Genomic DNA, 26,678 nt, shown 5'->3' with positions numbered 1-26,678 from the left:
CAACTTATTTTCTTATTTGTTCACTTTTGGATATTTTTGCTGGAGAAAAAAAGACTTAAATGACCAAAGATTTATTAAAGTAGGGTTAGATGAAGGTCGCAAACTAAACTAATGTGAGGATAGTGTCCTGCATAATGTGCCCTTATATTATATTATATTATATATTTTGTTTTACCTCGTATTATTACTCATTTTTCTATGTCAGTTTTTTTTTGTATTTCACTTCATTTATGAAATTGTGCAGGAGTTAAAAAACAGGAGTGATATGAAATAGTAAAAGTGAAATAGAATGAAATATAATCTAAAATACAGTACCATAATATTGTGGCAATGCACTGATAATATGACATTATTGTTGACAGAAATTATGGACAAAACTATCAAAACAAACAAACAAAAAAATAATTATCTTACTTCTGATTTCTTATTGTCATTCACTTGTTTTTTAAGAGCACAATGAAAAGGTCAATCCAGTAATATTCTGCATTATTTTGTCCTCGGGCACTTTTCATATACTGGTTATACACATAAATATATATTCATGAAATAACTAAGTTCTCTGTACGTACTCCTTCATAATGAGCTCTCTGTGATTTTACTTCAGTGTCACTACCTCATGACTCCTTTGGGTGGAGTTTTAAAACCAATTTCGGGGTGACGGGAATTTGTTTAAAATCTATAAGTAATACTACAGATGTGTATTTATTGCTTTTTACAAGATATTTTCATATTTCTTGTCGTGACATGAAACATGTCTTGATTTTTTTTTTTTTTTCATTATTATTCTTTTTCTCCTGGCATGGCATCAACACATGGCTGTGTAATACAGTTCAGATTATTTTAATGCTTTTAAAGATATCTTATTTTAACAGTATAATTTTTTTTTTCAGTGACAGATACTGTGATGTATCACCAGTGAAAGGTTACAATATGCTGAGTATACTGATAAAAATATTGTGATATATTGCGATTTATTTCCTTTTTTCAACTGTAAATTCTGTCCCTGTAGTGGACTGAAAAAGTAATTGATTAAATTATTCAAGTAGGCTACCTAAAGTGTTATTTGTATTTGTCATATTAAGAATTTATAAAATTAAAAGAATGATATTTGGCACTGTGTGACGATGCAATATTGCCTCACAAAAATATTGCCATACGATGCTGTATCAATTTTTTTCCCACCCCTGGCCTCATGGTAAATCACACGGCAGAACCGTCAGTCTTACATTTCAGATTTTAATGGTTTCGTTTGTATTCTGTGTTCGGTGTGTGGGAACCAGTTCCCCTCCCGCTCTCCCAGGCTGCTGCAGCTCCTGCAGTCGCACTGAGGTGTCGATGAGGTTTAACGACGTGTTTCACACCTCGGTCCACCCTGACGATGGGCAGCTGAGCTCTGCCCCTCACATCAGTTCACCCCTGTGTGTTAGGACCTGTGTCCGTGAGAGGACATTTGACACAGCGCTCTCGCGGTGTCTTCCTTGTTCGTCTTTCCCTCCTGACGTTTAAATTAAAATGAGTCGATCCTCTCTTCTCACCTCATTGTAAAATGTAGGGAACTAATGAATTCTTAATGAATTCAGCTTAGAAGCTTTTTAGCTGGAGGAAGAGGGGTTTTTTTTAAGGAATTTCAGCCCCTTTCTCTCTACACAAAAGCAGGAGAGCACTGCTTGTTGCTTTTTCTGGAAGTTGAGTCAAGTGAGTAATAATGCAGCCCAGTCTCCAGAAGAAGGTTTGGCATTGTACATGTCTTCAGAGCACAAATACGTCACATCTGCACGTTCCATACGTCTCATATCAGCGTCTCTACAGTGACGTGATGGATGGTGTGACACCTAGGAGAGACACCTGCCAAGCTGCAGACCACTGTACAGGGTTCCCACGGTCCTGGACAACCTGGAATAGCCATGGAATAATTTCATGTAATGAAATAAATTGTTACAGTAATCTTCAGGGGATAACCCTCCAAGGCATGTAACATAACGGTGGATTTATTTTCTATAAGATAGCCATTGACATAACATACTGTAGTTCAAATGTGCGTCAACTTCGGGCAGCACGATATATCCTTTCAGCATCAACATTGCGATGTGTGTTGAAGGACATGCAATGTCCAAAGTAAGGACAATGAACTCTAACAACTTATTTGATGGTTGATAGCCTTCTGCTTTTAGATGTTAAGTGTATATGTGACGCACTGTGGCAGAGTTTGTTTTGGGAACTGAGACTCTCCTGCATTTGTGTGTGTACAAAAGCACTGTAAACAGGCCGGTGAGTGCAGCAGACACAGTGAAGTGCAGGCTTTTCTGAAATGAAATTCATATTATGGGTTTTGTCCTTTGTCCAAGTTAATGTGTGGGAGCTCTGACTGTTGGAGACCAGTAAACAACTATGGTTGTGTTTTATTGAGTCATCACTGGGCTCCAAATCATAGAAAAGCAGTTGACACGTGCAGTGCCAACATTTACTCATTTACTCTTTATAGCAGATTTTTCACATGCAAACCAAAGACACATTTCTGCCTTTTACATGCAGGAAGTCAACAGTAATATATTCCCTATTATATTTATTCTGTTGTATAAAGAGCCCAACAGGTGAAATGATTGAAGTCAAACGTGGCCAGTTGCAAAGCTATCTTGTTTTAATAGGTTTGATAAGAAATCTGTTTCCCCGCAGCTCGTCTTGTGTTTTCTGTGAAGTGGTTGAATCCTGAGCAAAGATTTGTTTTAGTGAGAGACTGTAGAGACTTGTCCAGAAATCCTCCTGGGGACTGAAAATTAAGTTTGTGACAGGACAGTCTGGTGTCTTCTGGTGTATTTGGATCATTCGTCATGTTTCATGATTTTTAGTCCCCGTTGAAATAATGAAATCTCACGATGCTGAGTTGGTGAGGGTCTGTGTGGTGAGAACAGTTACATGTCATGTCCACCAGGTGGAGTAGTACACCAGAGCTGTGAGCTTTCCCTCTCCTCTTCTTCCTCTTCTCACCCACCTGCTCTTCTCTTCCTCCTTCGCTCATGTTTCTCCTCCTTTCTACTCCCTCTTTAATACATTACTTTTACGTCTTCTCTTCCTTCTCTGTGTCATTGTCTTATTATCTAAATATCTTATTTTACTTCTCCTCCTTCACATCACACTTCTTCTCAGCTTCACTCCTTTTTTTGCTTTCTTGATTTTCTCTCTTTGCACCCTTCTTCTTCTCCTGCTTCTTCTTTTTATTCTTTTCTGTCTTCCATTTTGAATTTCCTCCTTTTCCTTTTCTGTTTTGTTCTTTTTCCTCTGTCGTCTCCCCGTCCTGTTCTTAAAGCTTTTTCCACGCCGCAGCTAATTATTATTTTCATTATCTCTCAGTTATTTTCTTGATATTATCAGTTATTTGTTGAACAGAATAATCAGCACACGTGTCCGTCTGACACGCCCACAGTGCCGCCTGCTGCCCACCAGCCTCTGATTGATTTCCATCATCTGTTTAACCATCAATGGCAAAGTGATCGATTTGTCGTCACCACAAATCATAAACTCGGACTCGACACATTACACGCACTGATTGGTCCTGATGTGATGCTGACATGATTACTGGTGACACCAAATACTGATGATTGATTGATTGATTGATTGATTGATTGTCAGCCAGCTGTTGTGTGCACAGATTTTTAACCGTATCTCCCCTTTCTGCCTCCCTGACAGATTCCAGATGAGTTCGACAGAGGTGAGTGTGAACACACTAATATTACGAAGTGTGTGTGTGTGTGTGTGTGTGTGTGTGTGTGTGTGCGTGTGCAGAATTTCCCTTTTCTTATTAATTGTAATAACTTGAAAAGAGCTGAAAGAGTCTGAGAAGTCCGGAACTGTTCATGAAACATTACAAAAACACACGCTACTGAAGCTGCTCCTCTTTTTTGATCCACCTCAGAGTTAGAAATAATTTCGCTTTCAGCCATGCTTGTTGTTGCCGTGGGTAACGGTATGATGTCAATATGTCAAAAAGTCGAAATATTGCGAGAATCACGATATGACATCTTCATATGATATAAAGATTGTACTGGTATTAATGTGAACGAGGTGATGCAACACACCCCTACTACTTCTCTGTTTTTGTGCCAGTGGCATGTTTGACATGTCGTCAACACACCTGCTCGCTCGCTGTGACTTCTGCGGTCAGTGACCTGCTCCGTTCACACATGGGGTCAGTCAGACACGAAGGAAGTCAGTTGAATGTCAGCTTCAACTGATTCAGACATTTGCCTTTGACAAACAGCTCCTCCAGGTGATGTCTGGATACGTTCAGGGTTGGAGTGTGTGTGTTTGTGTGTGTGTGTGAAAGGGGCTCTGGTCTGTCCGAAAACACCAACAACCAGCAGCCTGTGTGTGTGTGTTTGTGTGTGTGTGTGTGTGTGTGTGTGTGTGTCTTTGTGTTTGTGTGTGTGTGTGTGTGTGTGTGTGTGTTGTGTATTTCCCCTGCCTCGGTCCAGATGAGTCCTTCTTCCTCCTGAACATGTGTGTTTTTATTGACACTTTGGCAGTGCTGTGTGTGTGTGTGTGTGTGTGTGTGTGTGTGTGTGTGTGTGTGTGTGTGTCAGTGTTTGTTTGAATGATGGATCACTCCACAGAGCCTCGGTGGCACTGCCAACTGCTCTACCAACCATCCATATGCCCCCATCCCATCAGTCATTCCCCCAAACTCCCCATCTGACCACCCAGAAACACAACACACACACATTTACATTCTGGTTATTTACCCAGAGATGGACTCAGCAGCCGCTCATAGGTCACTCAGCATTTAATGACAGAGCAGCAAAATACTTGGAAAAGTCCCAGAAAACACCAACACTGTCCAAAATGTCCCCAGATGCAGAACAACACTGTCAGTCACAGCATTTCAGGAAGTTTTCTCTTGTTTGTTTCGTTGATAAAAATTGTGTTAAAAGGTTTTCATCACTGTCAGAAAACAAGAAACTTGGGACAGAACTTCATCAAACAACTGTGACTGAATCTCGAGATATCACTGGCAAGAAAAGGTTATTATTAATATCAAAACTTAAACAATATCTTAATGTTTAATCAACCAAAAAAGAAGAGAAAGAGTCATGTAATCCAAATCTCCTCCTTGTCATTGGATGGTGCCACAAGCTGCATTCTTAATCACAGATTTTGAGGCCTGAAATGTCTGATTTCACTGCAGCGTGTCTAAACAATTGCGATGGATGGAGCTGTGCTTGTGTGATGGAGCTGCACTGCTTTGACACTACGTCACATTCACCCATGCTACCAGCTACTCAGCTTAAACACAGTCACACACATCACGCATCGATGGAACAGCAATCGCGAGCAACTCAGGGTTTAGTACAGCCCCATTTACACCACGCAGTTCGGTATGGCCCCCTCTGTTGGGGTACCTAGCACACAGATCTGGTACTAAAAGGTGGAGCTGTGAACACTGCAGTCTGATTGGTCAGTAGAGAAAATATTTCTTTGTCATAATGTTGTTGAATATTATTTCTGGCCTTCATGATTCAAGTATTGTTTTAATAGGCTTGAGGTAACTTTTTCATACATGTAAGTTTTGTATTTTTTTTTTTTTTGTCGGCTATTGAAAAAACAAATCTACATCATGTTCATTTTGCAATGAATTGTGGGCAATTAAATCAGTTAAGTCTGCTGAAAGGCGGATTTATACTTGTACATCAGCTCTATACAGAGCCTACGCTGTAGCCTACACATGTGGTCTACGGTGTTGTGAGCATTTATGCTTGTGTGGTGGTGTCTGTGTCACTCTGCAGTTACACCTCCAAAACATTATTTGACAGTGAAGTGTAGTTGATTCAAAACACACATTAAACACACAGTAAACACACATTAAACATGGCTTAATAGAGACAGTTTCAAACACAAATCAGCTTCACTATAACTCACAGCATTCACAAGCAAACACTTGTCTTTATCTGGACACATTTTCCCCACAAATACAACATGCTAACGTTATTAGCACAAGCCTATGGCATTTTACATTGTATAAATTAGCCTAGCAGCTAGCGGAGATTTCCTCTTCTCATATGAAGCCAGGGACAACAGCAACATTTAACAAAGGTAACGTTACAAAATTCAGCTCTATTACAGCTCACAAGGTTCACTGACAAAACAACTGTCTTATACTAAACACATTTTCCAAACACATGCAACATGCTAACGTTATTAGCACAAGCCTATGGCATTTTACATTGTGAATATTAGCCTATCGACTAGCGGAGATTTCCTCTACTCAAATAAAGCCAGGATAAATCACACACAGGACTTCAGATGCTATTTTTGTGGAGGCTTTATTGTCTTTAGGATTTATTGTCTGTGAAATTAAAGTAAATAAAAGCTTTGTTTCCACTGAGGGAAATGGTTTCAGCTTAGAAAACTAGCCGGGAGATCTGCATTACATTTCTGGGTAGGTGTATGTAGGTATGCAGTCAGTTTGATGCAGAAGTATTAATCCCGCTGAAGTCTGCAGAAAGTCCCATTTAGGCCCCATGTGGACTGGATGAGTTTGTTATATGATATTTGGGAAAGTCCATGAGTCTGCAATTTGGATTCAGCCTAAAATACTCATTTTGTAGTTTTGACTGGAACAAGGCTAAAAATGTCCAGAGTTTGTGTTGACTACAGATGGACTAACAAAGGAGGAATCAAATATGACTTCAAGTCAAGTCAACATTGTTTTACAGCCTAATATCACAGATCTCTAATTTGCCTCAAGGGGGACACTTGTATAGCATAACTGTGTAAGACTCACACAGACTTGTTATCTCAGTCAGGACTAGGACTAAAAGAGCTGGCAAATTAAACCACTTCTCTCTGATGTGGCTCTGAAAACAGTAAAATTCTTAAAATAGGTTTAATTTATAACATCAGCACCAGACTCCATAATTAAAGAGTGATTTTTAGATGCTCACTGGTGAGCGGTCACATCAGCACAGATTCCTGTGATGATGACTGACGGTGTCTGACTCTCCGATCAATATGCTGCGATTTGACTCCCCCTCTAAACGAGTTCTGATCGCCTTCTGCCACCAATAATCACTTCATCAATACCTCTCTCTCCCAGAGGTCCAGTGCGTGTCTCCCCCCTGCTGAATCCATCCCTCCATCCATCACCAAATACTCTCTGAGGTCCACTTTGTCCTCATCTGACTGCAGAACTCTCCTCATCCCCTCCCACTGTGTCTGTAGCTTTATTACTGTCTGTCCTCTCCTCTATTCCTGTCCGTCTCTATCTGTCTGTCCATCTGTCTCCATCTCTGTCCTGGTTTCTGGCTCCCCGATGTCCTCAGCTCATACAGCTAATGTGTTGTTTACAGCCGGCGGCTTGTTGTTTTTCACTGAGGCTAAATTAAACCTGGAGAGAAAGGGAATGAAGTTTGGCCAGGACAGACAGACAGACAAAGAGGAGAGGACGGATGGATGCACAGAAGGATGAACGGATTGATTCATGAACAGCAGGAGGGATGTGGGCGCAGGCAGGACTGGTCTTCAGGAACACAGAGGTATTGATGAAGGGATTATTGGTATCAGCAGGCAATCAGAATTCATTTAACAGTGGCGTTCTGTCCCGGCAGATCGACCTGATGTAAACCTCACAGCTGTCACTCACACACACACTCACAGTATGGAGGGTGGAGACACCAGCACCTCCATTAGACGCCACAAGTTAAACCGGCCTCCCACTCTGTCATTTAATTTGGCTCTGTCCTGCATACACCGTCTTGCTGCCACAAATACACACAGCAAAATGTGAATTAATCCACCTCCAGCAAATGTCCTATTTCCTCCTGTTTGTTTGAGACAAACTAAAGTGACACTCTGTTCTAGGAAATTAAAAACATTTGTGTTTTTAAAGATTTACGTCTTCAGTAGGAGCAAACAGGAAGTCATGAAGTATTTAGAGACAGACTAACACATTGTTGTTTTGGTGTTTCTAGAGCTGAAACAATCAGTCATTGTTGATCAACAAAATTATTCACCAGTTATTTTGGGAATCGATTGAGCGTTAAAAGTGCCAAACATTTCAGTGCCAAAATTAGTGTGTGTTCATGGGTTTTTTTAAATATGGGAAAACCTGCTAAAAAATAGGCTATAGACTCTTTTCCCATTGCCAGTAGACTAAAGTCGTGTACATGGCTCTGCAGAAGAGTACCCCTTCCTGTTTTTGTTTTTTTTCCAACTGGTGTGTCACGTCAATGTGACAGACAGGCCAGAAAACAGCAGAAAGCAGCATGTAGGCCAGTGAAAATGTTACAGTGGTTACTTCTTTTTATATTTCTCTCTCTCCTTCAAATTCGGTGCAGACTCATTTGGATCAGTGTTTGAGTGCTGCTTGGACAGAGATGGTATTTTGGGGTGGTGAGTCATTGCATCTGGACGGTTAAAAGGCAGATATTAGTGCGTTCACCCTGATGTTCAGAGTCCTACATGGTTGAAAACCTGCACCTGCCCTTACCTGTAAAACTTAGTACCACAACCGACCCGCTACTCATCATTATGTCTAAGTCACCCGTTAATACAAGTCCCACAACTCGACCCACACCCGGGATTAAACCCCCCCAGGCTCCAGTCCCTCACATTAAGCTGGTTCTCCGTTCTTGAATTGGACGTCTCTTTGACTGGATGGTGAAAACATTCAATCTGCCAGGTTAGGAAACATGTTAGCATGCTCCTTCCACCACCATCAAACCTCCAAAGGATCCTCCTTGGGTGTCTTGAACTCCATGTAGGCTGCCACCTCATCCTCGGGCTGCAAAGTTTCATGGCTGGAGTCCTCCACGTCGGTGACCAATGTGACCACGGGGTCAAAGGTTACACTTGTGTCACTGACAAAATAAAAGGACCTGCAGCTTGATAATAGTGATTTAGATGTCAGAATATTACACATGTACCGCACATCTTTTTACTTTATTTTAGTATGAAAAATATAAAATACATTATTGTTCTCGCCTGCTGCCTACGCATGCGTGTAATTCATTTTTACCCTTGCCTGTACCTGTAAATTTATATATATATGTACATATTTTTACCCATTATACAGCTTTTTGCGGGTTTCCCGTTGGGTGCCCGACCCAGTGCAGGACTCTGAGATGTTGTATATCCGTCAGTGCTGATTAGAGCTGAAGCCGATAAATACCCGTGACTAGAGATACACCGATCCAGCTTTTTCAGTTTCGATACCAATCCCGATGCTGTGGCTTTGAGTATTAGCCGATACCGATCCGATACCATGGTTGACCTTAAAAGCTATATACCTTTACATGTAGAACAGAAAAGACTAGAGGCATCAGGCATTGATGACTACGCAGTTCTTTCCTAAGATAAAATGAAACAAGATGAAACAGATTAATGCAATGATGAACTATTTATTTTTAACACAAATAAACAATTGTGCAACAGCAGTTGAAATAGTGTGAAATACCTCCACACAGCAGATTCTCTTCTTCGCTCCATGTAGCTTGCATCCCAATAGATTTTAAAGGAAAGTATCGCCTCAGGTATAGGTTGCATTTTCCAATACCTGATCCATATATTTTGATATGAGGGCTGATATTCGATCCAGATATCGGATCAGTGCATCCCTACCCGTGACTTCTGCAGAGTCATTTCAACTGGGTGTGAATACCAGTTGTGACCTTTCACATTATATTAAACAGGCAGATATTAGTGAGTGTCAGTGGGTTTTTTGAGCACTGCAAAAGGGGTTTTACAAACAGTAGATGGCGGTTGGTATGAAATCACTGCTCAGCTGTGAAGCAGTGAAAACAATCTAAATATATCAAAGACTTAAACTGACAGTTATTTTTTCGTGTGTGACTTTGGGCTTTCTGTCTTCAGGATTTCATAGTAGACATAAATATAAATGTTGTCAGGCTTTATTTGAACCCAAATATTATGCTGACATCATGTTATCATTCCGTGGACGATGACCTCACATGATCATTATATCACATATTGATTTTACTGAGGTGATAAATGTTATTGATATATGATTATTACCTGCTGACTTGTACATGGTTCAGATCTGAACGCCCCTCTGGAACATTTCCCATCAGCCCTCTTCAGAGGGCCAGTCATGACCTGAGGGACCTCTCAGGGACCTCTTAGGGACCTCAGGGACCAGGGGCCAAATATTCCCTGATGAGCTTAGGGACCAGGGTAAAAGTTCATGATCCCTCAGGGAGCAAAGATGGTGAATCTCTCCTCCTTTTCATCTTCCTTTTCATCCCTCCTCTCCTCCTCCATCCCAGTGCCCCCTCCCCTCCCATCTCCTGCTTTCCTCCTCCTCTTCCTCCTCCTCCTCCGGGAGCAGCAGACGGTGGGCAGAGTGGATGATGGAGGGATGGATGGATGAATGAATGGGTCTTCTGGGACGTGTTTGGCTACAGACTCTGTTTGCGTGCCAAGTGGCGGCATCCGTGCGCGTGATGCGGAGGAGCGTCAGATACCATAGCAACCACAAAATTTGACACCGACTTCACCCCACCCCCACCCACACACACCCACACACACACACAAACAAAGCAGTCCCTTTGGATTTCATGTCATATATATACTGACCCTTGATCTTCACAGACAATAATTTGAGACAAATTGGTTGTTTGTTTTTTTCTCAGACACTGGTCGGTTCTTTGAAGTGCGTTTTTACTTTGCCTGCTATACTTAAAACGAATAATGCTTTATTCTTGGAAAGAGAAGCGACTGTGAAAAGATAAACAATTTGACAGAGGTAATAGCACAACATTCAGAAGAGCAGTGAAACAAGAGCAAAAATCAATGAATGACATCAGTAATTTCTTGTTGGTGGAGTGAGATGGGAGGTCTGATTGGCGGGGTGTGATGGGACGGGACACTGCTTCCTACGTAAATGATGGGGAACAAAATCCTCAGTCCTCATCTTGTATTCAGACTTTAATCTGAAGCTGAGGGTATTGCATATTAGAAACAATAAATCTAAAAGATACATACTCAATTTGAACTCAGACTGCTGGATGGACTCAGTCCAGGTCCACAGATTTCAGAGTTTACAAGGTGCTCCTGAATGCATCGTGAAGTCCCTGTGGCTGTGTGAGTGTCAAACTCATCTCCGACACAGACACCAGACTTCAACTGTCATTGGTACAGAGAGCCATCAGAGATCTACTCGCCAAACAGAAAATCTACCTGCATTTCGCACTTGGTGGGTGTTAATTTTGGACTCTAGTGGCGGCCTGTTGGAAGCAACATTAACCGAAAGTAACGTCCCTAATCGGGATGTTTTATTGTCTTGTATGATCAGGAGGAACAGTTACAACAAGAAAAACCTGTTCAAGGCTCTGATCACACAGACAGTGTTTCAGCAGCTGGAGGCGGCTTTTTGTAATTGTTGAATGAGGGTTTTTGCAGTCTCTGCATTGCTACGCACCTCATGTCTCTGCGCTCTAGGCTCCTGGCGTTCTTGTCGGAGCACTCTGAACTCAAGTTGAACAAACTTCAACTCAGAGCAAAAAAGCGCCCCACGTCATCTCCGCTTTTTCTCATTATCTAATCGGATGATTTGAGAGGCGGGCCTTCTGTGGTGTAGAGCTTAGATTCTCTGCCCAAGCTTGAACCCGACATGGCTCGGGTTGGACCGTAATTTCCTGCCACTATCCTCGGGCTCGGACGGGTCGGGCTCCTCATAATAGGCCTAGGCTGTGGAACCAACTACTTATCACACCGGTGGGGCTGTGTAGGCTTCGTCGAGTGTACCAAGTGCAGCACGATGCTGGTATATGACAGCAAAAAGACGGGGACCTCGACACTCAAGAGGTGCATGACAAAGGCTTGGCATGGAAAGAAAGACGAGAGTCAGCCTTCAGTGTCCACGTTCGTATCCTTAAAAAAGATGTCGGGTCGCTTGTAATTACAGTTAAAGGGATGGGCCAGGACGGGGTCGGCCAGAACATGCATGGGCTTGGGTGGGGTCGGGCTGGATTTTTTGGGCCTGATCTGAGCTCTACTATGGTGATCACGACAACAAGTTTACAGCTACCATCTCGATAGAAAACAGCAGGCGTGGAGGCAGATAAGTGCAGTACTGTAAACCTCCATGATGGAGGAGAAGCTCCTGGACCAACTGGTGGTACTCCTCATGATCCAGCCTCTTTTTTAGGGTCTCATGTACCCACACAGATCTCTGTTTATCTGCTGACAGCCTCTCACCCTCAACCAGAGCTACAGACAGCACCCTCTGCCTCAACATGGCAGCAGCTACACACTGATTATTGTGAGTTAAATTGAGATGAATAAACGGTAGATTGATTACATGGGAAGGTTAGGGTGAGGAGGAGATGGGGTGGTTGCCTGGCGACAATAAAAAGGCAAGTGTTTTTTAACTAGTGGCATTCAATTTGACGCTTCACCTCATCTTTCTGTGTGTTTGGGGCCTAAATGTTCACATTAGCATCTGACTGTTTAAAGACTTGACAAATTGCAAACCTTCTCTTAAAACATTTCAGACATGTTTTCAACACAAACATGGCTTTCTAAAAAAGCAAACATTTGTGTAGGATCAGGAACTGTATCAGTCCAAACTGAGCACAGGAAGAGCTTCTTTATACGTCTTCTAAACTCACGCCCACCGCTCAGCTGTGCAGTCCACTCCAGGCTCATTAATCCTAACCCACCCTTTAGTTTCATTATTTGAAGTGTCATTACATGTGTTTATAATATCGAACAATATATCAAAATGTAATGGAGGAACACAAGGCCACTGCTGCTCTAACATGAACACACACTCCCCAGAGGCCTGTCACACACACACACACACACACACACACACACACTGGTCCACACATTAAAGAGGCCGGGCCACGCTGCCGTTTGTCACCCAGAGAGAAAACAAACGATTGACGATGGAGGAGGAGGAGGAGGAGGAGGACAGGGGGAGGGGGGGTGTTGTTGTGAAGCAGATGCTGAGCCTGACCACAGCTTTTGTTTGGGACGGAGGCCTCTTCATCCATCTCCCCACACCTCCATCTTTTTACCTCTTTCCTCATCCCTTGTTTCTTCCCTCTTTTTTTGCCGTTCACTACTTCATCCTCCTCTTCCTTCTTGCCTTTCATACCTTTCATCTTTCCATCCATCCTCTTCTCCTTTTTATTTCTCTCTCGGTTCCTTCCCATTCTTACATCCTTTAATCCTCATTTTTATCCTTCACTCATCCTTTTCCTTTCTTTCCTTTCCTCCAGCCCTTCATTAAATCCTTTCTTTCCTTTTATCCTTAAATACCTCCTGTTACTGCTTCTTCTCCTCATCTCCTTAACTTCCTCATCTGTCCTCTCTCCATCTTTCTCTCCTTTTACCTCATCTTGTCCCCTTTAAGCTATCCTTTCCTACTTCCATCCGTCCTTTTCGCCTCCCTTTCATCTTCAATTTATCTGTTGTGCTCCTTCTATTATTTCCCTTATTCTTTTGCTCCCTCCTTATTCTTTCATCTTTTCTCCATCCCTTTATCCTGCATTCTCCACTCTTATGCTCACCCCCTCCTCTCTGTCTCTGTCTGTTTATACTTCCACCTCTTTCTTCTCTTCCCTTATTATTTTGCTTGAACCCCTCCCTCCCTCCTTCATTCTCTCATTTTCCCTCCTTAACTGGCTTTTGTCAGCTTGTTTACATCCCCTCTCTTTTTTCATCCCTCCTTAGCAGCTTTAAAAGGGAATATTTTCCTACACCGCGACACGTGTGACAGAAAATACAGCTTGAAATAGATTTCCAAATATGTGGCGTTCCTTCCAAAACACAAAGAAAACCCCAACATTTAGGGTTTTATTTTATTTCAAAATAAGGTGCAATTATGTTTTTATTCCTTTAATTCATCTGGTTTTATTTCATTTTTCAATTTTAGCTCACAGGAACATTTTCTTCACTCAGACTCCTCTGAAGCTGAAGGAAATATTTGGATCTGACAACATTGTCAACATCTGCAAACACATTGTGAGAGAAGGCAAATAAAGTCAGACACACTGCAATCTAAAGGCTGATTCGTAGCTATACGTTAACTCTACACAGGGTACAGTACAGGTGACAGTAAAAGCTCTGTTTCCACCAACATTAGCATGTGTACGGGGTTTTTAAACACGGGTAAACCTGCTAAAAATAAGCCATAGATTCCATTCCCATTGCCTGTAGAGCAGAGCTGTGCACACGATGATTTTTGGCATGTCACGTCGATGTCACAGACAAGCAGCACAGAGGAAATGGTGCCACCTGCTCACACACCGACAGAGCCATCAGGAACGATTTGGGGTTCAGTCTCTTGCTCAAGGATACTTCCTACTTCAACATGCAGGAGCTGGGGACTGAACCACTGATCTTTCGACTAGTGGACAACCCGCTCTACCTCTACTTTGTAACAGTGTTTGAGCGCTGCTTGGGTGGAGACGGACGGTGTTTTGTGACGGCGTGTCATTGCAGCTCTCCAGTTAAGGAGCTAAAATCAGCACGTTCACCCAGGTGTTGTGGTCCCATCAGTGCCGATTAGAGCCGGAGGTAAGAGATACCTGAGACTGCTGCAGAGTCATTTGGCTCAGGTGTGAATGCTTTTAACACCTTTCCTATTACACAAAGAGGCCAGATGTTAGCACGTGTTAGTGGGGTTTTTGTAGTGGGAAAGGGGCTCAAGTGGCCCGTGCCGTTGTGAGATTTTTTTTCTTGCCAGTGTTTGCTTGTGTACCAGTCCACCTCCGCGGGACCCGGTAAACTCAGAGGTTTTGCAGGTCCGTGAACGCAGCACAGGTGGAATTCTTTGGGGTTTTTTCTCAGCAACAGTTTGTGGAGTTTTGAGTCGTGGGGTGGATAATTGATCTGTCAATCTAATCAGATCGATGGATGAGAGATGCGGAGTGAAAACAAACTTTAGACCTAGCGTACTGAAGGTAAAGTTTTGCTATTTACCTATAGATGTCCCAACCCGGTGCAGGACTCTGATCCACACCTGGTCGCAGCTGAAGTTTGCATTTAACATCCTCCTAGTTCAGTTTATCTTGCATTTTCATATATAGTAGCCAAACCTGTACACTAACTGTATGATAACCACAGACAGGATAAATTTAGCTTGCATGGCCTCAGCATCACCCTGAGAGATCAGTTCCAGGCCAGGAGGAAAATAGTTTGGCCCAGATCGTTCGGCCCACCCAGGCCGGTTTGGAGGAAAACACCAACAGCCCTAATCTGACAGCTCGACAGAGCGAGGCCTCCAACACAAAGAGCCGACATTGACTATGAAAGGAAGACCGTTAGAGAGGGAAAGAAGATGAAAGGAGAGAAACAAGAGAGGAAAAGAAAGAGGAGGAGGTGGCCTCTCCTCCCTGAATTCGCAGAATATCATCAGGATGAAACACTCAGGAATCCCAGTTATTTTACATCCAAACAAGTACTCCAGTTTGTAAAGTGGAAGTTTAGAGTTAAACTGAAAACAGGGATAATTTAAGGTGTTTCAATAGTTACTCAGGATGTTTAATTCTGTAGAAGTTTATCCTCCTTAGATGTACCCTGCCAAAATTCAGTCTTGGAGACATTTTAAAACAATTTCAGAAAGAACAGCCCTGTTTTTATCTCAGGTGACGTCCATGTTTGATTTTATTTTCCACATTTTGAAAAGTTTTCAAGTGGTTAAAAGGGGGTTTCTGTGGTTAAAGGAGGCTTCATCCATCTGTTGCCTCTGCCTGCTTATCCTTTGATAGGTGCCAGAGGGCGACAGGTGGGGCACACCTGGGCAGTTTACCACTGTACTGCAAACCGTCAACTACTAACACCTGCAGGAGTCTCCACATCAAAGATATGTCAAATATTATATAATAATGGGCGTCCAGTGGCTCGGTGGTTAAAGCAGGCGTCCGATGTGCACCCAACCCTCCCTCACACCCAAGTCTGTCCCATCAAATAAAGGCAAAAGCAAAAGAATCTAAAACAAAATAATAGTAATAATTTTCTGCATTAAAATGCCTAAAAATGGCCATGTTATATTTGGTAAGGTTACATTGTCCCAAATGTTTATGACAATGTTCAAACCTAGAGATATCTATCACAGTACTCAAGGACACAGTCCGTCTCATTTGGTCGCCTGTCAGTGGCCTCATATCCACTTTGCATATGCATCTGCCACTAGGGTTGGGTCGGTATGAGAAAAAAAAAAACGGTCCGGTTTTTGTAAAAAACAAAACAAAAAACGCGGTAAAACCAGATTTTCGCCACTTGGGGGCACAGTTTACTCATTTAAAATAAAAAACGACCTTAGGACAACAGAGTGACAGTAACATGTTTCTTTTATTCCTTACAAATAAATTTTGCAGCTTACTCAATCAGTGCAAACAAGGGCTGCCTCCTTCGTCTGGCTCAAAGCCAAAGTGTTGCCATAGTGGCGCATTCTTTGATTTCGTCGAGACTAAATTGTCTGCCATTATCGACTCCTCGTCACTATTAAACAAACTCCAGGCTACAGTAGAGACGCATGCGCACTCGCACCTCCTAGCTCAGTCCCCGCCCCACCCCTCTCTCTCTCTCCTGCTTGCTGTGCGCTTGGTGAAGAGGCAGACACAGGTGCTCACAGACTCGGGCGTACTATAAGCAGAGCGGACTCTGTGTAAAAATGTCTGTGAAAAATACATGCCGAACAGTCTTTTGTGTGACACTGGTGCGCGGAGCGGAGTCCATGCGGTCGTGCTTTGTGCGCACAGGGCTTGCAGACGTCCACTTTTACCGGGCAGACCTCCGCGGCGTCCGTTCCACGTACCTTCTGCCCGAGTATGCGGTCCGGTCGGTTTCAAAAAATAAAACCCGGTCCAAGCCAGAGTACCGGACAGAATTGGTATTACCAAGAACCGACCCAACCCTACCTGCCAGAAGGTTTCATAGACTGACTTTTTGTCTAGTTTGTGGAGTTTTGAGTTGCGGAGTGGACAAATGATCAGTCGATCCGATCAGAGCTGATCAGATCAGATCGATGGATGAGAGGAGCAGCTGTTTGTCAGCGAAAGCAAACTTAAGACCCAGCGCACTGAAGGTTAAGTTTCACTCTCACGGCGCACCTGATGTATGGGCCACCTCCAAAAACAGTAAATCTGAACATGGCCGTGGATGTTTTCATCTTGTTGACCTGACACAAATAAGTGAATGTGTTGGGAAACCCTGTGAAGTTACCAGTGAGCACAGGAGGAAATGTTCGTCAATAACTCACTTTAGGTGATTCTAAAATCACCGTACCATAATTAGACCATTAGAACAACAAAAAAGAGCCCCTTATTAATTCTGAAAATCTGTTTGGCCAGTAAAGGGGTGAAAATGGCCACCAAAGAATTTTAATTTTTATCATCACCAGCTTCCTCCAGTCAGGATGACAAGCATTCCTCCTCCTCTCCATCCTTTTCCTGTCATCCTCTGTTCATGCACCCATCAGCCACCCTGAGATATCACTTCCACTCCTCCATCCTCCCCCATCACCACCACCTCTCCTCCTCCCCCACCCGTCCCCCTTTTAATTAACATAATAAAAGCCTGCCTTAATATGTCCCCCTCCTCCCAAACACACACACACACACAGTGTTCCTGTTATAGGGTGTCTTTGGTTCGGTTCCCAGGAGGGAGGTTACTCAACAGCCACACTTACACTCCCACATGTGTGTGTTGGGGAGCAGGTTAAACATCCTCTTCCTCAGCAGAGTGTGTGAGTCTGTTTATACCTGGTGTTAACGTCTTTCAGTGACCTGAACTCAGCCAGAACATATCGCCGTTCACATCTTATCTGTTGTGTCTCCAGCCGACCAGCTTTGTTACTCCTTACATCACTGATGCAAGAAGGTTTAAGGGCCTTGTGCACAGTAATTAGGTACACACTCTCGCTAGCTGCTCGCTAGTCATCGCTAGCGGTTGTGTTACTACAGCTGGAGATGTGCCCGTCAGCAGGATTCAACATGTTTTCTTTCCACAGGGCAAAACCATGCACAGTTAGCAAAACTTAGTCCAACTCGTTGTGAAATGGGCGAGTTATAAAGTAATAGTGTGACAGCGTCCTCGTCCGGAACATGTTTATGAAAGACATGTGGTCAAATACATTCCAGACAATCTTGAGGATGAGGTCAGCCACCATATAACAGAGATGGTAAATGATTGTTATTGACATGTTATGTCTTTGTTATTGTTTACAAAGTGCTGCCAACATGTATGTTATATGTCATGCTAGAGGCCGACGCTGTTGTGTTGCATGTCACTCCCGTTGGGTCTGTTTTGCTGATGATGCCGTGATGCCGGTACACTGTCTAACATCACGCACTGGAGCAACATCGTGCTGTCCTTGATTAGCTCTTTGTAGAAGTCACAGGTGGCGTAAAGAAGGGACTTCGTAGCGGTTCTACTGAACATCTCTGTGTGGGAGGGACTAATGTGTCTTGGTGGTCATTTACACTTGTATGTAGCTCTGTCCACTTGTGACCAGATCACCTGAGAGACATGTTCATATCAGGAGCAAACAGGCTCTTTGTTATCGCCCCACTTCATTTCATCACTTAAAGCAAGTGTCCCAGTGTTAGAGGTGCAACTATGAATCAAGTCATCGATTAGTTGTCAACTATTAAATTAATTGGCAACTAATTTGATAATTGATGAATCAGTCTGAGTAGCTTTTTAAGAAGATTCCAGCTTCTTAAATGTGAATATTTTCTGCTTTTTTTCCTCCTCTTTGACACCTGACTCTCGTAATCTTTTGAGTGTTCATACCTGGCGACGTGTGTTTCTGTCATCGGGAGTCTCGCCAATTGCATTACGACCTGTGTGTGCGCACCACAAGATTTCTCCACTGAGCCCTCGCCGACAGAGCCCCAGATAACGCGGTGACGTCACCAAACTACGTTTTTTTAACTTGGAGACGACACATCATAAAGACATGGATATTCTTCCCAGTGTTGAATCAGATCTGCCTCCAGGGCCTGGGTCCAAACACAGCGCGCTCCCCGTGATCTTGCCGCCATTGTTGTTGTTGTTGCTTCCCGGCTTGACTGTCCTCCTCACATTTCTTCCGTCCTCCTACGTGCTGACGTGGGACGTATCCCGCCTCTCATTGGCTGATGCTCTTTGTCAGTCGTGTCACACTTCTCCAGTTTTCTAGCATGCCAGATATCCAGTCCCAGTCACAGACGAGGGGCGACTTGCTCGTAGGATTGTTCACACATGAGGACTCATCATGGCAGACTATCTGCCGACTCACCTCCGACCCAAGGTGGCTCTCAAGATCCTCTGCGATGTCAAAACAGCGATGGAAATTGTGTACTGTGAACCAGGCTTAAGCTTAAGTTATCTTTGGGTTGTGGACAAAACAAGACATTTGAGGACGTCATCTTGGGCTTTGGGAAACACTGATTGACAGTTTTTGCCCTTTCCTGACATTTACACTTCAGTTCAGTTTTATCTGTAAAGTCCAATATCACAAATCACAGTTTGCCTCAGAGGCTTTACAGCATATGACAAAACTCCCTGAAAAAAATGCTTTAATGGGAAAAAAGTGGTAGAAACCTCAGGAAGAAGGAACTCTAACTATTAGAGACAAAATTCATCTCCTGCCCTCATCTGGCACCAGTCTACCTTCAAGCACAGGGACCTTAGACACAGCTGTAAGACCTGATGTATGCTCAGCTCCGTGGCTCAGCGTGGTTGTATTTATGTTTTGCCACCAGCAGAGCTGCGAGCAGTCTCTTTCTACATTCACTCCGATGACAGCAAAGATGCTGAGCAGGCCGGGCACACTGAGCGTTACTTTCTTCACCACAGAGGGTTTTTAAGTTCATTAATACTGCAGCGTGTGTTGGTCAGCCGTTAGGTACTGATCTCTGCTCTTCTCGTTAATGTTTGTAGTATTCATGAGATACTTCACGTTCACCTCACAAATGTAGTTATCTAGACATTGAATTAAAAAAGAAAAGCTGAATTACAGGTCAACTTGTGTCTGAGCTGTAGTTTGGAGTTTCGCCTTTTTAGCTCCTTCAACATCATGTTATTAATAAACATTTAGATAATCAATTATTGACATTTGTGCATCGATGCTGAATCGCGATGCATCTTAGGATCGATTTTTCCCTCACCCTCAGTTTGAATGTTACTAATACTCACAGGATCTGTTGGTGGACTGTCCAAACAAAGTGTGCCTGACACATTTTGATATTGCTCAACCCTTGATCAGATAGTTTCTGATTAAAATCTAAATTTATTTATTTGTTGTTTTAGACAAAGGTCTTGTGAAGATTCTTTGTTCGCATCAGTCACACTGCCTCGAAAATTTACTCAAACACGAGCACAAATGAGAAGTTTATCCTTCTTATTGACCTGTATCTTATTAAGAGATTTATAATTTGCTGTAAGAACTGATGGAGCTCACTTTGATCTGCGTCAAGACTCTGAGTGTGTTACATCCGTCTTCTCCAACCTTTGCTCCACCTCTGATCTTTATTAACCTCCCCATCTGCTGGCATATACACATACATGTACACACACCCACATGTGTGAACGCGTCAGCGCGTCATCACAGCAGGACTCTGGCAGATGGCTTCTGCTTCCTGCTTCAGCACGCTGCTATGAACTCTGGGGTATTGAGTCCCCTGGGACCAGAGCGTGCTAGCTTCAGTGTGTGTGTTTAAAGAGAGTTAGAGAGATGGAGGCTGGAGAGAAGCGTGCGCCCGCGTCTGTGTATCTATCGCTATTGTGCTCCTATGCAGTAATGAGCCCGTGGCCCCATGGGAAACGAAGTCTTTATTATTATTAGTCATTAGCACGTTGACAGCTGGAGGTGTTAATAGCAGCAGGACTCGACTGTAGCCGCTTATCAGCATCATCACCATCAGCAGGTCGGCCTCATTGATCAGTTCGGGGGGCTGCAGGTCTGATCGCAGCTCTGATGATGAGAGATAACTGTGATCAGCTGAGCCTCGTGGCGTCATCCCGACTCGTCTAGCTCTGCTCTCAAAGTAAAATGAGCCATTTTACGTTTGGTGCAGCTTCAGATGTGCTTTGTCAGATTTCCTCAGTACCAGTTATTTCAATTCAAAGCTCTCCACGAATGCATCCTGTATTATTACTTCATTAGTGTGACTTCTAGATGACTACAGGACATAAAGCTCTAATGTTTAACAGACTGCTTAATTTTTTGGCCTCATACAAATTCAGTTGATTATACTTGACATGAACGTGTCCAGAAAGGCCTGAAATAATGTCTTTAAAAACAGACCTCTTGCAGACTGCCGCAGGAGATCCTTGTTTGCATTATCCTATTAGAAAAGATTTTAGAAAATCCAACCATAATAGATGGAGCATTTGTTCTTTCTGCAGCTGAGAGCTAAGGTCTCTGTTCATCATTATGTCATGACCTTAAGTTACCTTACGTGCCTTGCAAATGAAGCATTTCGCCATAATTATGCTGATATTTCCTTGTAATGGCTGCGGGAGATTGTTTGTGTAATCCTGGATATATATATATGTCAATCTGAAACAAAAAGTATGATCGAGCATTTATTCTTTTTGCGTAAGGCTTCTGTCTTCCCCCACATCATGACCGTATGTTAACTCACTTTACTTTACATGCTGTGCAAATGTAGTATTTTGCAGGAATTACACTGGAATTTCCCCAAAATGGCCGCGTTGGATCATTTGCATAATTTTGAATACACTTATCTAAAATAAACCATAATAACTGTAAAGATGATTCTTTTTGCAGCAGAAAGCTAAGGCTCTGTCTTCCCCTACATCACACCATGACCTCATGTTACTCTATACCCTACTGTACGTGCTGTGCAAACGTAGTGTTTTGCAGGAATCACGCCAGAATTTCCCCCAGGTATTTCCCATAATGGCTGCGTTTAACTGTTTGTGTAATCCTGTATATATTCATCTGAAATAAAAACCATTATAACTGTAACATTTATTCTTTCTGCAGCAGAAAGCCAGGGCTTCAGTCTTATGTGTCATCACACTGTACGCTGGTAAAGACATCATTGCGCCACATTATGTGAGGTGCACCGTTGCACTCTGCTCATGAATGAGCATATCTCAAAAGCTAAATAATCTACGCAGTGCAAATAACTTTTGGAGCATTAAGAAATATTTTGTTTATGTTTCTAAATCCCACACCCAGCCTCCTGCCCACAAGTAGTCAGCATTTATCAGTCACATGAACATTGACATTCAGTATTTTCACCTTCAGTTTGGCTGCGTGTCAGAGTCCAGACAGGCTCCTCAGATGTTATCAGTGATGGTGGCTCCTGAGGGAGTTGTAGTTTTTAGGACCCACTCAGACTACAGCTGTGTTCATTCTGATTCACCTCTGCTTTTATCAAAAGGGATCTAACCACTTTATTGTTGATCTCGTTTGTATTTCAGTCAAACCTGAAAATGCAGCAGGATTGAGATGTTCGTTGACCAGTTTTCTCTCTGTTCTGTTTCCTGTCAGATCCTCCCGTCGTCCAACAGTTGAAAAGAACCTACAAATACTTCAAGGACTACAGACAGGTGAGTGGACGTCAACAAACATCATGTGAACGTGAAATAGAATATTAGGTCTGTTGCAACGACTGAGGACACACCCTTAGGTTATTTTGGTTTGTTTTGTTTCTTCTCTGGATATTTGGTGACAGATGTGTAGTTGTGTGTGGGTTTTTTCCTCGGGCCCATAACAATATTTTTAGGCTCTTCTTGCTTCATGAAGAAATACACAACTCCCTCACCAGAATTTATTCAGTGACAAAGGTGAATTGTATTAGTTTGCACAATATTTATTATAAAATATACAATGGTAGGAGTTTACAAGGTGGCCCGGACAAGGCTGGATTTTCAAAATAAATGCCCTGGATTAAATCTATTTTGAAATTCGACCTCTCTTCATACTTTAATCTACAGGCTTCTTTTAAGCTTTTAACAGGCCAAAAAGTAATTATATTTCTCCTAAACATTTTTCAATAAACTACTACTTATGCATATTTTCAGCGACAGAAATCATTCAGGTGAAATGTTATGTTCCCTAATATTAATTATCTTTATTTATTATCATCGTTATTTAAGAAGCACTTTTCAAAGTTACAAAGTGCTTTACAAGACAACAAATGAAACAAACAAGTCATAAAAACAACCGATAAAAATACTTTGGTGTATGTAAACTGAGGGAATAAAAAACAGTTCAGAGGAACTTAAAACTCATGTAAAATCAGGAAAGGCTCTCTGATAAAAGTATGTTTTAAGAAGGGACTTAAAAGCGATCACTGACTCGGCCGACCTGATTTCCTCGGGCTGATCGTTCCAGAGCCTCGGGGCCCTGACAGCAAACACTCTGTCCCCTTTAGTTTCAGCCTCTGGTGCAGACAGAGGACCTCAAAGTACATCCTGGTGTGTATGGTACAAAGAGGTTGGAGATTTAGCTGTTAAAGAGACCATGAAGTAATCAGTACAATCTTAAAATATATTTGAAAACATACTGTGAGCCAGTGAAGAGACTAAAACTGGACTGATGTCATCACCACTCTGGCAGCTGAATTCTGAACAGTCTGGAGTCGATTATTAGGTTTTTAGATTCAGGCAAGAAAAGAGACGGTTGCAGTGAACCAGACGTGATGAGATGAAGACGTGTAAAATTGTTTCTGTGTCTTTAAAAGTTAAAATGAATCGTATTTTTGAAATATTTCCAAGATGATAAAGACATGATTGCACAAGCTTTAACTTTATGCTCATGTTCATGTTCAACTTCTTTTTCTACATTTTTTTGCTGCAGTTGAGTTTCTATCTTTTCTAGCAAAGTATTTCAGCTCTTAATCTCTTGGAGTAACACAGTTAAACTTCAAACCCTGCCAGTTTCACAATTCAGTGAAGTTCTGTGTATTTGCACGTTAAGATTCCTGTATTTTCAGTCATGCTTTACAGTTTCAGCCGTCAGCATTCACACACATTTTCTGCAAGAAATGCATTTCCTTGTTATTTTTTTGCACATGCATGTGTATAAAAAAGACAGTAAGAATCTAAGAAGTTGTAAGACACCTCCCCTATAAAATAATAATCATACAGAAATGATTAGCATAGGATTGCGCACACAGATAGCATGCTCACAGTCAAAATTTCTTGCAAAATTTTCTATGTACACACGTTTTATATACTTATTTTTATACTCATAAATACATGACAAATGATTATTAATAATAAATAAAATATTTTACAAAATAGTTTTAATATCATCAACTGTTTTCAAATGAATTAAAGCGAGCAAATGAATTACAAAATAAAATAGCTGAATGAATTTAAAGAATTTCGGAGTCTTTGGATGAACAACCTCAGTGTCTGCTGACAAGTTTAAATATTATCATTATTGCATCAATGAGCCGTCCCCCACATCAGGACATGCTCTCTGCTTCTTTCACTTTTACTCTTCCGTCACACTCATAGCAAAGATGATTCATGAAAACATTTTTCTTGAGTGCGTTTTTTTAGTAGAGTCATCATAATGAATGGTGATGGTCTGAGTAAGACATTACTATGGAAACACTGGATGGGAAAACGTAAGAAAAGTGAACCATCATCTTAAAGGAGCTACACCCAGGGCTCAGATTATAGTTTTGGGGTTTCCTGCAGCACCTTAAGGGAAGTTATGGTGTTGATAAGTTTCATGATTATATTTTCTGTAGCATATCTCCATTTGGGCTTATCCCATCTTCCTGTTTGGGTTTTTCAGAGTCGTAATATGAGCTAATTTTGGCTCAGCAGAAAATATCTATCATCTCTTTGATCTTAAGAATTTTCTCAGACTCGCCAACTTCCTCACCTCACTCTGAAGGTGTTGTGAAGAAGAAGGAAAGTCCTCTTTACGAGCAGATGTTAATTAGTCTGAAGGGTTCGATTTGAACATGGAGAACAAGACCCTGTATGATGGTCAAACTGAAAGAGCCAAAGATCCCTCTGAGAAACAGTTAAATAAGAACAGAGAAATCGGTAGTTATTGTTAAAGAAACTGGAAGCTCAACATTAAAATGTTTGCAGATTTAAAGAGGAACGGGTTCTGGTTTCACTGTTGAGTGCACAATAATGCCTCTAACAAAAATTAACTTAAGCATAGTTCCTCTTCAAACTTCACGTTAGAAACAGAAGTCTCAGGTTAGCACTGTTGGAATATCAGCTGAGCAGACTGTGGACTGACAAACAGCAGTTTATACTAAGGCTGTAATCATCCAAAGACAGTCTTGGTCAACTGAAATTCAACCTACTTTTCAACCAGGCAAGTGGTCGATGAGAAAGAAAATGATGCACGTTATCTCTTAGTCTCGCCACCAGACGATCAGAGATCTCCGCCTTCTGATAGTCTGGGGACACTCCTTTCTTAAGTGTGTTTAACACACCGGAGAAAACGGCCGGCAACAAAGCAACGCCTCTTGAATTTTTTAAAAGGACACGCCCTCCCAGAAATGTGCGCTCCCCCTTTTCTCGTCCGCATGGAAACAAACACACAGAGAGCTTGAAAATGGATGCCGAGAGATTAAACTCCATTTTATCAAACGTGTGCTCAGTCCACAAGATTGTGGAAATGGAGGACTTACAGCGACTTTGTTTAAAACTTTTAACGCAGTCGAACTATGTTTACGAGCACAAGAGTTCAGCGAGCCACCGAAGGACCGCCCTGCGGATTTACTATTGGTTCTGCAACGTAGGGAGTTTTTTTAAACTCTGAAATTGTATCCGCCCATCTAAACACAAAATCAGGGAGAAAGACATCACTCTTTAGTTAAGCAAAGCATCTAAAGACTGACTTGTGAGTCTAGTTATCTCTAGATTATCTAAATCGCCACAATGCACTCTACCTGGTAGCATTGTGTGTCCACTAACAAGATGTTCCGATCAGATGTGAAAGTTGAAAGTGTCTGACTTTGGGTAAAAGGTAAAGACCAACCGTAAAACGGTCTATAGACATTGCTGCACATAAGGGGTTACTAAAAGGTCATGTTTTGGCTTTAAATACCTAGTTTGAGTGCCGCAATGTCGATGAGTCGCTAACATACAAACGGATTTGTTGACTGTTGGTCTTTGTGGCAGAGGTGCAGAGAAAAAAAGACAAACACACCAAATGATGCCATAAAAATACGTTTGATGTCTAAATTAAATTGTGTTTATCTCTGTAGACAGGATTATTCATCAGACCTCACAGAAGGAAAGGAGAAAAACATCAGTACAACAGCTGATTCTGGTCTTTTGGACAGTGGTGCATGTTCATGGTTAATGTTGATTTAATGTTGATTTATGAAGGCACAGTGTGACCTGCTGTCTGTGTGTTGATGATGTCAGATGATCATCGAGCCGACGAGCCCGAAACTGCTTCCTGACCCTCTGAGGGAGCCGTACTACCAGCCTCCCTACACTCTGGTACTGGAGCTCACCGACGTCCTGCTGCACCCGGAGTGGTCGGTACGTCTCCTCACACGCTCCTCACGCAGGAGTTCTCACCTTGGTTCAGTGGAATCCTCTCTCCCTCTGAACTCTACCCCTCGAAGAAAAAGTCCTCAAAAAAACCCTTCAACATGGAAAAATTGGAAGAATTACCAAATTATTCCTCCACTTTAAAGCCTCCACTTCTATGCTGATGACACACAACTAATCTCAGCATCAAACTGTCCAATCAGCTCGCCCCA

The 26,678-nt window shown here is 42.3% G+C and overlaps 1 protein-coding gene across 1 annotated transcript in view; it reads left to right on the top strand.

The window, feature by feature from the left end:
* timm50 (translocase of inner mitochondrial membrane 50 homolog (S. cerevisiae)) overlaps positions 1–26,678 on the top strand; it is a 55,219-nt gene that overhangs the window by 13,279 nt on the left and 15,262 nt on the right. Inside the window, exons 4-6 of the mRNA XM_049576258.1 lie at positions 3,685–3,706; positions 22,472–22,530; positions 26,335–26,454. Coding sequence (XP_049432215.1) covers positions 3,685–3,706; positions 22,472–22,530; positions 26,335–26,454 — 201 coding nt within the window. The remainder of the gene's footprint in view (positions 1–3,684; positions 3,707–22,471; positions 22,531–26,334; positions 26,455–26,678) is intronic.

Source organism: Epinephelus fuscoguttatus, linkage group LG5, assembly GCF_011397635.1.
Source record: "Epinephelus fuscoguttatus linkage group LG5, E.fuscoguttatus.final_Chr_v1".
Taxonomy (NCBI): domain Eukaryota; kingdom Metazoa; phylum Chordata; class Actinopteri; order Perciformes; family Serranidae; genus Epinephelus; species Epinephelus fuscoguttatus.
The sequence above is the reverse complement of the archived record's forward strand: the minus strand, read 5'-3'. Positions and strand labels throughout refer to the sequence as shown.